The sequence below is a fragment of the Coturnix japonica genome, chromosome 4, assembly GCF_054131305.1.
Source record: "Coturnix japonica strain WE chromosome 4, WE-NBRP24, whole genome shotgun sequence".
Classification (NCBI taxonomy): domain Eukaryota; kingdom Metazoa; phylum Chordata; class Aves; order Galliformes; family Phasianidae; genus Coturnix; species Coturnix japonica.
The window spans coordinates 68,679,926-68,692,419 of NC_140666.1; the positions used below are offsets into that span (position 1 = coordinate 68,679,926).

The 12,494-nt window shown below is 38.9% G+C and overlaps 1 protein-coding gene across 4 annotated transcripts in view; it reads left to right on the forward strand.

Annotated features, from left to right (window-relative positions):
* CORIN (corin, serine peptidase) overlaps window positions 1–12,017 on the forward strand; it is a 114,196-nt gene extending 102,179 nt beyond the window's left edge. For all 4 annotated transcript variants that reach the window (XR_014945982.1, XM_015862236.3, XM_015862237.3 and 1 more), the window contains 6 exons: window positions 1,912–2,034; window positions 3,384–3,433; window positions 4,954–5,128; window positions 7,764–8,035; window positions 8,382–8,515; window positions 9,006–12,017. Coding sequence is in view for 3 of the 4 variants with exons in the window: in XM_015862236.3 (XP_015717722.2) it covers window positions 1,912–2,034; window positions 3,384–3,433; window positions 4,954–5,128; window positions 7,764–8,035; window positions 8,382–8,515; window positions 9,006–9,188 (937 nt within the window). In the remaining variant the exon portion in view is untranslated. The remainder of the gene's footprint in view (window positions 1–1,911; window positions 2,035–3,383; window positions 3,434–4,953; window positions 5,129–7,763; window positions 8,036–8,381; window positions 8,516–9,005) is intronic.
* Window positions 12,018–12,494: the final 477 nt, after the last annotated feature.

Here is a 12,494-nt window from a genome sequence, read left to right on the forward strand (position 1 = left end):
GAAAATGTGTCATAAAAAGATTCCTTGCTTGGCTTGCCTTAAAACATGAGTGATTTTAGATATGGCCACACATGAGTTTTGTGTGGGTTGATTCAGTTTAGAAGGCCGTTGAATCAACATTTTGAAAGATAAGTAAGTTCAACCCCAAAGACATAGATTGATAACTTAATTAGTAGCTATATCCTTATTTTGTCCTGAGTAGTTCATTGATAACTTAAAGAACATTGTTGGAGTCTGTAAGGAACTCAGTAAAACAAAATTTTCCTATAAAGAAATTAGATACTGTAAGTCGAAGTGGCTCTATTGACTGAAATATACATCTTCCACTTCATCAGAGTTTATCCATGAAAGAATCCTATCCTACATGGGTAGGATACGGCCATTACAAGAAATTCTAAAGACATAAATTAGGATATATTTGTTTTGAGCTGGTTTTGGTGAGTTCATCAGGCTGTGACCACCAAGGAAAAAACAACAGAGTCATAGTTTTATTTTTACTAAGTAAAACACATTGCATTAATAATTATAAAATTTCATACAGGCATCTTGAAGGTTGTTGTTCCTGATTTAGATTTGTGTCTGTGTTTAATAATGAATATAGCATCACGAGCTGTACTTCTCAACAAAATAGTGTGGCATGAGGGATAATATAATTTTGGATCTACCAGATGATATGATATTTACACCTTTTGCACCCTTTTGAGTTATATACCCTATATATCAGACATTTTTTTCCCCCAATTATATAAAATATCAATGTACACAGTTATGAGGTGGTACAAGGCATTGCTCATAGAGGATTATAAGGCAGAAAATGTCAAGAGTAAAATAAGCTTGTGTATGTTTGGTGGGAAAGAGTGGGAAATATGAAAGTTCTGGACATGAAGTAAAGAGGGAGTTTTATGTATTTACCATAAGCCAGCAATAATGGAATAAAGAAAATTGGTGCAAAAAGAGATTTCTCTAAATGAAGAAGCACAGAGTTTAAATCTATCTGGCTGCATATTCCTTGAAGTAGGTCATGGAATGATATTTGCTTAACATGTCCAGGGAAGGTTCTGAAAAATAAGTAATGAAACAGGCAAGACCCAAAGCTGGGGCCTCAGTGTAGTTAATTCTGCCAATGCTGAGAACATTTCCAGGTGGTTTCACTGAAAACCTTACCGTAAAACATAATTCTTTGATCTTTGTTCATGTGATCAGCTGGGTAAAGGATGTCACAATTCTGTAAATGTTTTAAAACAGATACAGGTAATATTGAAAATAAAACAACCCAGACTTAAAGACAACTAATTATCTAGCTGGCTTCAGTAGGTACTGTCATGAGAGACATAAGTTCAGAGGCTTCACAGTTTTATCTGAACTGTTTCATTTCCACAAGCTAGTATTGAGAATTTGGTCCATGACCAGTGGTCAGGGGAAAAGTCCCTGAAAGCTCTTCTCAGTGATGGGAATCGATGGCTAATCATGGATATTTCTGAGCTGGAAAGCTGTAGAGACATTTCATTTTTTGTCTTCTAAGGAATTGAGATTTACTATAACAACAGTTCCTTCAGTGGTTTGAGTTTGTCAAGCTGCAGTGGAAGTTAAGATCTATTTGTTGTGTTTTTGGAGTCAGGAAAATGTAGAAACAATATTTCAGTTTATGCAGAGCAGTGAACGCCACCAAAAAGCTTTTGCTGTTCCTTGTTCTAATTCTAGCTCTTGACAGAAAATACAGTGTTAGTGACAGTGGTATGTTAACTGGCCTGGCGTCTTGGGGTGATATAATTTCCCAGCAATGACTCTGCTACATGTGGCTTTGATACATTATGCTCAATATTCATATAGCAAACAGGAGGTCTCTTCGCTTTCATAATTGTAACATAGCAAGCTAATAAGAAGTCTATGAATGTCTTTTATTTGTTTCAGAGGACCATCTAAAACAAAAATTGTATTAGAAGATGGAGAAATGCAGCATCAAAAGTGGCTGAATCTGCACTCAGACTGGAAGAGTAAGAATGCTTCCACTTTACATGCACTTCTAGTGAAAGGGTAAGTAAGAGGTAAGGGAGATTTGTTACACTGCTGTGGTTAGTCAACATGTTTGGAGACCATAGATTTTTCAGCAGAATATATCCGTTTCCAGTAAGCTTCCTTAGAAGTTTCTCTGACCTTAGATAGTAGTATATTCCTTTTATTTAGCTCTACTAAACATGTAGCTGGTAATGGGAAGCCAGTCTTCAGTCATGGCTGAAACATTTAAACTGTGATTTTGAGACTTAAGAGCCAACTAACTTACTTTCAGCACTTAGGACAAAACTGTGGAAGAGCATTCAAATCCATCTTCAAAAAGCAGGTTCTGTGTTTTCCCTTTCCTCTTTCTAATGCCCAGAAGGAGTTTTCTGAGCACCCATCTTCCACAGAATACTCCTCCATTTCACAAGAAAAATGCAGAGCTGAGGTAAATTATATGTGTGAAGAAGCAGATCTGAGGAATGCACCAAGATTCTGTTCAGATTCATTATTGTCTGTAGAAAAGCTTTTCTGAAATGACTGAAGTGAAAATGAACTAAAATGAAAGGGAAACATACTACTGCAGGGCAGAAGAAGCACAGAACTGAAGTGTTGGAAAGCAGAAGTAGGCAGTTGCAGAAGCAGCCTTTTTCTACTGAAGAGGTTAGCTCACTTACTGATATTACAGCCTCCAAAGAGTAACCAGAGGAACAGCTAATCTGTGTATACAGTCTAATTCTGCTCCATTTCTGCATCTGAAAAGCACTTACATGGGATGGATTAATAAGATGTGGAAACAAAAATGTAGTCAGCTAAGCAACAGCGTTCTTGGTTTTGACGAGCATCTCCCTTTGACAAAGAACTACTTTTTTTGCTCTCACATCTGAAAATTTCCAAAAGGATTTGTTTTTCTTAATGTGCACTTTTGTGATCCTCCTGGGTTTTCATCAAAATACCACATCTTTGGGGTCAAAGATTTTCATCAAATATGTTTCAAAGAAATTCCCAGCCTTCAACTGCAAGGATGGGGAAAGCAGCACATCTCTGTGCTTTCAGGAGCCGTAAATTAAGACTTGAGAGACCGTACACCCCAGCCAACCTCAGAGCTGGATCAGTGCCCATAGAGCAAGGTTGCCTGCAAAATGTGTAGCACCTGCTCATGAAATGCATTTTAAAGCTGAACTAATATTTTAAATTGTTGCAACCAGACACTGGAAGCCATTGATGATCTGGCATAAGAAGCTCCTTGTGTTTTTTTATATGGTTTGGGGAACTTTCAACAGCTGTGGGTTCACAGCAGTGGGTACCATACCTATGCTGATATACAAACTGCCAAAAATCACACCAACTAGTTGAGACTTTCAGTATGTTCTTTTTCCAATATTCAGGCAGATGTGCCGAAGCAGAAGCAAAGTGGCTCTCCTTTGCACTAAAGAAGGTAAGAGAAGTACATGCTTCTGTGAAAACAAAGGTATTTTTAAAGACATGTTAAATGTACTTCAACAAATTCAGTTGTTTACTGTCATTTAGTTCTGACTAAATGACTTCTAGTAGCTCTGACTACTTGACTTCTGCAACCTCCATTGCCTCTTTTTCCCCTGTGCTTTATTAAATTTTAACATCTTTTCTTATTTTGAACTATGAGGTTCTCTATAGTAGTAGCCCGATCTGCTCTTGCAAAATGAATTTTGTCAGCAGTAATGTCCTAAAAATTAATTTGAAAAAACATCTTCCTGAAAACATTATTTCTGACCAGAGAGGTTAATAGGTGACATACCTGGAAGCTGAATCTGTGAATGTCAAGGGGACAGAAGAACCTAAATTATAAAACTACAGACCAAACCTGGAGGCACAGTGGATCGTACAATATTATGTGGTTTCAAAAACACAGAAATCCTTCATCTTGAATAGTAAAATGTTGTGCAAACAAGGAGGGCTTTGCTGAAGAACACATACATTATGAATTTCTTGACATGGGAAAAATTAATCACAAAGTATAACCTAAATTTGGGAAAGTAATAAAAATATTTATTACTTTTACCCGGCCTGAAAAAGGTATTTACTTCTGACATATTTTGCTTTAAGAACACATAATGCTCCTTGCCTTCTGTTGTTACTTAGGTGAACACAGAAAGAATTACAAGATACAAATCTTATTTATTACTATACCACAGATATCTGCAATGTCAGCATACCTTCCCCTGGGATGTGAATTGCGGAAACCGGTGGTGTTCTTTCATTCTCTGAATCACACTGAGCATAAACAAGATAAATAATAACAGTCTGTCATCTTACTAATCCAGAATCTAAAGTAAAACAAAAGTGAAGGGCAAACTAATTTGGGTAACTCCTATCTGCCCGGCAGATAGGAATCTGGTATAATTTACAGTGTAAGTCTGTTTATAAAGTGGAATGGGTAGAGTATTGGAAAACCTTGAACTCTGCAAATATTTCCTTTAGTAATTTCCAAGAGCAAAGCAAGCTTTGTGCCTTGCAGCTAAGTAAACAGTTTGATGTGCACCTCACACCTGGCTTAAGCAAGTGCTTATTATTGCTGGCCTGATTTTTCCTGAAACATTCATTATGGATAGCACAAGTAGCAGAAAGACATTGTTAGCTGACAGAAAGACAGTGATATGAAACCAAGAATCCTTCCCAAGGGCAGCCAGTAACTCTTTTCAAGATAATCATCTTTCCCAGCTTAGCTAGGTTAATAATTAGTCTGAACAGGTCAAAATTAATCTCAGGAGAGCAAATCCCTTCATAGAAAAAGAGGGATAAAAATGGCTCAATGTGTTTAATATTAACGCGTGGTTATTGATGACTTCAGTTACAGTATGGTTCTGAGTAATTTCATGACTCTGTTAACATTGTTCTGTGACCAGTTTTTCTTCCAGGTCTTGCATGCTCTGTGTTTGTGGTAACAAATAATTCACTACTGCATCTGTTTCTCACTAGATTGTGGCCATCGCCCCGCTGCTCGCATGAACAAAAGAATCCTTGGTGGCAGGACCAGTCGCCCAGGCCGATGGCCATGGCAGTGCTCTCTGCAGAGCGAGCCAAGTGGACACATATGTGGCTGTGTTTTGATTGCAAAGAGATGGGTCTTAACAGTGGCACACTGCTTTGAAGGGTGAGAGGAGCTCAGTTTTACTATTCATGTACAAATTAGTTGTCACTTTCACATGAGAATTACAAAGTGCTCCCTTCAATGCCAATGGTATTGGCAGCAGGTCAGTTTCTGTTCTGTTTGCAGAACAGAAGGAGCCTGCTTTTAGAGACAATCACAAAGGGTAAATGGTGTGAAACAATATCTGGTTAGGTTTTGACATTCTTTATTATGAATCATTGTCTCTGTTGTTGAAAGCTAAAGGAAGATGTCCTGACTTTCGGCAGGAAACCAAAAGAAAAAGAAGACCAAAATTATAAACCGATAGGTCTCACACAATGCCATAGATTTAAACAAAACAAAACAAAACAAACAAACAAAAACATTCTGGGCAACAGCATAGAAATGACCCTGGAAAAATGCTGTGGCCATTAAAAAATACAGTATGTTAAAAAACATAAGTATTTAATCATAATGTAAGTGATGTACTGAAGTTCACTGCCTTGTCTGATTATAAACAATGGCTTCATTATCATTGTCAATCAGTAGAAAGTCAATATTAACCACTAAGTGCTTCATGGTCTATGAGGTCCCATGGTGGAGACAATGGAGGGCAGAGAAGGTTTGTATAACTTCTGAATTGTCTTAGTCATTGTCAGCTTTCTGATGAAACCAGTTTTCTTTATGAAGAATTTGGATGAAAGTGCATTACATCATTGGTTTTGTCTTGCTCTGAAGTTACTTGTATTTTTAAAGATAATTGAAATATATGTTTTCTGTGGTAGTCAGCAAATTATTTTATTCAGCAATAATTTGGTTTTTTTTTTTTCTGAAACACTGAATCCTTTGGATTTTTTTTCTTTTTATGTGGCTCTTGATGTTAACAGATGTGTGGACAGAACACTAAGAAGTGTGGCTAAATGTAGTAGGTCAAGTTTGTGGCTGGACTTGATTTTGAAGGTATTTTCCACCTTAGTTAATTATATGTTTGAAGTAAAAAGTCTTTTTCACATTTGTATTCCAAATGCTCTAAAGTAGAAAACACCAAGGCAAGGAGTTTTTTAAAGTGCTAAGAGACTGGTTTATTAATTCCTTGAGTTCCAACCCTCACGAGACTGTGATACTGTGAGTTATATGGAGAACCTTCTCTTCTGCCTCTCTGATGAAATTAAGGATATGTTTCCTAGGCCTTGAAATCTTTACATTCTTTGAGTATTGTTTCCTACAGCAACAGTAAAGTCATTCCAAATACCACAAAGTTTTCTTTAAATTTACTAAGCCAACCAGTTAAGAAATTAAAGCATATTTTAAAGTGTTCTGGTGCATTAAGTAAAAAACATTTTGAAAAGTCTGGGATCCAAAATATAAAGACAATATCAGTAATGCAGTAGGCAACATTAATGTCACAAACATTTGTAGAGATTATAAATGGAAAGGAGCTACGTTAAGCAGAGTCATTTGCTTGTTTTACTGGCCCCTACTGTTTTGTCCAGATCTGTTTGAAATACTGTACACCAAAGCATCCATGACATTTAAAGTTTTTTTACTCAATAGTAGGGTAATACTTTCTGGCTGAGACTTCTCATTGCTCCGAGCAATGTTCTTTTTCAATGCTCGTAAAAACAATAGGATATTCCTACCACTTGAACTTGAAACATCTTGAAAAAACACAAATTAATTACAATTGTAAAAAGACAGTTTTAGTCTGAAATACCAGAATTCTCAAGGAATTCAGATAAAAATAGTCTTTATTTAACAACCAGATCTCTTTCAAAATTTTAGAAATAACAATTCTGTTGAATACTGTTAATAAGCTGAAATTTCACGCTTTAATTCACATTGCTATAGAAAAGCTTCGATTTCTTCAAAGGAACTTAGTTCCATGGATCTATCTCAATTATTCTGAAAAAGTGACTTCTTTGAGGGTCTTAGAATCACAGATTTATTAGGAATCCATGACTTATTCTCAGTTACAATCAAGAGATTACAACATCTAAGCCTTTAATGAGATCTGTGTTTTTTATATCTTCAGAAACCCTAGTTCAGTCCACTCATTTGCACCATACCCTTCACTTTTTGTGATCAGGGGTATTTGAAAAAAAAACACTTGTAAACAATTGTGTACAATTCAAAGTAAATCAATGTCTGATCTTAGGCTTAGGGAGTATGCTTGTCACACACTGGATGGCTAATAAATAAGAGACTTTTCACATGACCATCATAAAAGATTTAATTTCCTTAACTGAATTGCATCTGTGAGATTCCTTTGGGGTTTCAGCTTGAGCTACTGCTGTGAGCATCATACTGATGCACAGTACTGTCACTCCTAGAGAAATGAGTTCATTCTCAGTAAGTGAGCAGTTAAGGACTTGGGCAGGATCCAGGGGATGGTTCATCTCAGGATGAGATTCTGGGGCATTTAATACAGCAAGTAATAGGTAGTGATATACCTTCTGAGCTAGAGTTTTTTTAGTGGCAGGTTGGAAGGAGGTGGAAAGCATTGTCTTTTGTTGATCAGTAATGATGCCTAAGCATTTCTATCATGTACACAGCTTTGCAAAGAGCAGTATGCAAAAAGTCAGGGAGAATAATAACCTCGGGTTTTTAAATTAAAAAGAACTTGAGTTACATTTTCCAATTTCCTGTTTGTTCCTGAAAGGAGAGAAAATGCAGCTGTCTGGAAAGTAGTGTTTGGGATAAGCAATCTTGATCATCCATCAAGCTTCATGCAGACCCGACTGGTGAAGTCCATCATCTTGCATCCACGCTACAACAGAGCAGTTGTAGACTATGATATCAGCATTGTACAACTAGATGAAGATATCAATGAAACGAGCTACGTAAGACCTGTCTGCTTGCCCAGCAAGGAACAGTTGGTACAGCCAGATACCTACTGCTACATCACAGGCTGGGGACACATGGGCAACAAAAGTAAGAGGAATACTTACTTTCAGGAAACTTAGAAAAGCATGTTAAGCACCTACTGGGTTAATCAAATAAGTGATCCCACTACAAAATTTTATCCATTTTTATATTAATGCTGGACTTGATTCATAGAATCGAGAATTGCAGGAGTTGGAAGATACCTCAAGAGATCAGTGAGTCCAATCCCCCTGCTATCACAGGCTCCCTATAATAGCTTGCATGCATATATATACACACATATATAAAGTAGTATTTAGATCTATCTAAAGCAAATATTCATCATGCCTCAAAGATCCATCACAGATAACTATTTGCATGTCCACGTGTTTTAATGCTTATTTCTGTTTTTCAGTGCCTTTTAAGCTTCAAGAAGGAGAAGTGCGCATCATTTCCTTAGAGCAATGCCAGTCGTACTTTGACATGAAGACTATTACCAGCAGAATGCTGTGCGCAGGTTATGAGTCTGGCACTGTGGACTCTTGCATGGTAGGTCTATCGCTAACGAGAATCTCACAGTTAGACATGCTTCTAGACATCTAAGTTCTATGACATTTATTAGTTTCAGCATACTTCATCTAGCATAGAAATGACTACAATCTCTTGACATGTTTTAACCCGAGTGCAACCAGTAGGTGTCCGTTTGACCTGGGGGGTTGACCGTATCATTCTCAGCAGTCTCTTTCATCCTCAGTGACTCTGGCACTATGAAATTGAAATCAACTGCAGTTTATGGTTACGAAATGCTGACATTCTGAGGTTTTATCTGTACTAGTTAACCACTAGACTAACTTTTAAAGTAACTATAAACCATTTGTAGGTACTTTTTTGTACAGTTGCAAAAGGGAACAAATATGGGTAACCGACACATAGTTGAGCAGAGCAGTCAGTCCTTACAGCTGAGCTCCTTATTAAAGACAAATCACTTCAGGAACAAGCTTTAGCTTGGTATAGCCTCTGTTTTTCTTTCATGTTTCAGGGTGACAGTGGAGGACCACTTGTGTGTGAGCAACCTGCAGGACGCTGGACTTTGTTTGGTTTAACATCCTGGGGCTCTGTCTGCTTCTCCAAGGTTTTGGGACCAGGAGTTTACAGCAATGTGTCACATTTTATTGACTGGATTGAAAAACAAATATACATCCACACCTTTCTGCTCCACTAAAGCCAGATGGTAAGAACTGTGCTGATGAGCAACAGGAAAACGGAATCAAACTTCAACCCTGAAGATTTTGTAGTCCAGAAATTCTGTGGAAAGGAGTCCCAAGTTCTTTCTATTCTTGTTGTGGAGCTATGGGATATGCAGTGTATGCTCATAGTTGACCCTCTGCTGGCAAATATACTTTGGGGTAGAATTAAATAATCCCCCTTTTCTTTTTCCTTTTAACTCTTGTGCTATTCCAAGCACAGCAAAATGCTTAAAAGAGTCACATTCTTACTTTGAGATATTCAAACTAAGCAGTAGCACAGAGTAGAAAAACTTTTTAAATGACCTGTTTTAATCCTATTCAATTAGTAGCACACGCATCCTCACTCACCGTCTCAAGGTGCAGACCCGGTGCATTCAGATGACGCTGGCAGGGCACAAATTCACCAGGGCCATGCCAAAGGCTGCAGGTGTGAAAGAGGTGGCAGGGCTCGTGCATTCTTGCAGCACAGGGCATGGTGGTACAAGCACAGGTTCAAAGGGGCTGAGTAAACACAGTCTGTCCCTCAGGGTGGCCAATGTGGGTAGGGCACTGCAGCGTGCTGACTCTACTGCTCTGTTCTTGGGGCCAGCTGGCGTACCTCTTCAGGGTGCTGCGTGGCACCAGCAGGCCAACAGATCCATAAGACTACTAGAGGCACCTGAGACCAAAGCTTTGTTTATCAGCCTCTTCAGATCATTTTTCCCAAGTTTCTATCACTTAAGTTCTCTAAAGCTCCTGTGCCTCACTGTGTCCAGGGATGACCACTTCTTGACAGAACTACACAGAGTAGCACATCTATTAAAACTGCCCCACTAGCTTCTCTTCCCCATTTTTTTCCTTCTTATTTATAGTATGCAGACTATAAAGCATGCACTGACAACCTCTAGTCCTCTGGAAACACAGTGTTGGCAGAGCCACTGCAAAAGCTTCTGCCTCAAGAGTAAGCTAGCTCGAGTAATTGGGGAGATATGGAAGATACAGATTTAAAGTGCAAAAGATGCGGTGTGAGCAAATATGAGCTGAGAAATGAATATTTCTGAACTGAGAAATGAATATTTCTGAATTGAATGAATGAGTATTTCTGAACTGAGAAATGAATATTTTTGGGTAGGCTTCTTCTAGTATTTTGCTTAATAAGAGGGAAAAGGGCAAAAAGAAATCTATATGGTAGAAGATTTGAGTGGAATCCAAATATATATTAGAAATGTTAAGCAAAAAGTACAACAGCTTCATCAGCAAAAGCTCAATGGAGCCGCCGCTGAAGTGCTTGGTGGCAAAGTTCTCTGCACAGTGATAAGAAGCCAAGACTTGAATCCAAGAATATGGATGAAAAAAAAACCCAACCAACAAACCCACAACACTTTATAATGGAGCTTACAGTGGAGCTTGGCATTGGTACCTTTCTAGAGCCAGAGGGGATTTGTTTCTTACTGCTGTAGATGGCAACATGCACGGCTTTTCAGGAAGCCGGAATAGGAGCAGTCAGGAAGTTGAGAGTTACAGGCTGAATTTCACTGGGGAGTAATGCATGGGTGTTCAGCCTCAGGCATACAGTTACCCTCTATGCTACCTCTGGTGTGCCCCCATGGCAGCATGCAGAACCTTGTCAGCACAATGCCTGCCGTACATGGAAACCTGCATTAGAACAGCTGATTACAGAGATTTCAGGTACAATAAGTCATGTTATAACTAACCAATGCAGCCCAGACTATTGCTTTAGTGAAAAGTTTGCCTCTTTCTTTAGTATCTTTTCCTTTAACATGTGTAACATTAGGCATACTGGACAGCAAAAAAAGAGAATTATTAATCATTACTCAGTATTTGTTGTGGGTTCTGAAAACCCTATTTAAATGACTTTTGTACTGTTTGATGCTCAGAAAGAAAACCTCCCTAGGCTTTGCTAGTTTTTACTTTTCTCGTTTTTTTTGTTTGTTTGTTTTGTTTTGTTTTGTTTTTTTCCCTAAATAAGGATTTTGCTTTTTCTATAACAAAAACACACTTTCCCCAGAGAGAAAGCTGCAGTGACTGTCTTATCCCAGTGCAGGCAGGTTGCAGGTGGAGCAGGTTAGTGCTGCCCTTGCTTCAAGTCTGTGTGAGCCACAGCCATCCCCACTGCAGCTCCTGGTGGGGCTGGGCACTTTGCAGCACAGCATAGCACAGACAGCAGTTCTGCAGGCTTGGCCTTCTAGGGGTAAGAGCAGATCGGAGCTGTTGTGAATCTAGCAGCCTCCCTGACTAGAACAAGCAGTTAGCACTTCTGAATTTAACAAAGGACTGGAATACATAGTCGTTTTGCACAAACATTACCAATAAATACCAAATGATAGTATGTGAAATAATAATGTGCTTTAATTGGGTTTGGCTGTCACGTTTTACAAGACCAAAAGAGAGTACTGCTTAAACAAAGGGCCCACCCTGTTTGGGGTTATGTGGAAGATGTTATAATCCAAGCTCCAGCCCACAGGGCTGTGGCTTCCCCCCACGGCTGTCTGCCACCACATTCCATGTAAAGAGGAAATTTGTAATTTTATAAATGTATTTTTATACTGCTTTTTTTCTATGTGTGCACATCAAATAGGCAAGTATATTCCTCCTGCCACTGCCTCGAGACTTTTTCATATGTGCTGCCGTAACGGCGATGACCACAACCACGCTACGTTCCTTACAAGCATAGCCTCACTGTGAGGTGACAACGCTGGTTTCACTTCTACCAAGACTGTGCAGCCAAATGGAAGCAACGTCATAAAGACAGCCAATGTGCTTCTTTCTCACTGTACTAATAAAAATTTACAATAACTTTCCTAGTAATGTCTCTGCTTCAAGTGTTTCAATCTCCCCAGAGGCTCAATGACAATATGGGAGCGTGAAGAGAGTAGTGACAAAGTTATAACTTTGGCACTAATTCCTACAAAGCAGCTTTGAAATGGTATTGACCCGCCCTTACCTGGTTTCTTATGCACCACTGACAGCTCTGCTTGCATCACAGAGTGGTGGAACAGCAGCCCACGGAGCAGTGGTGCTTTGTGCTCTCATGCTGCAGCCAGTGGCACTGGGGACAACCAGAGCTTTGGCTTAAAGAACTCAGTTCAGTTTCCCCCACAAGCAGGCCAGAGCTGGGCTGTGAAGTCACTCACTACATGAAGGCTGTGGCTGCTGCCACCTGCAAATGCTCAGTGCATTCACTGCTGCTAAAGAAAAGCAGAAAAAAAAAAGAAGGGAATTTTCTGGCAGATGAATCACAGAATTGTAGGAGTTGGAAGGGACCTCCAGAGATCATCGAG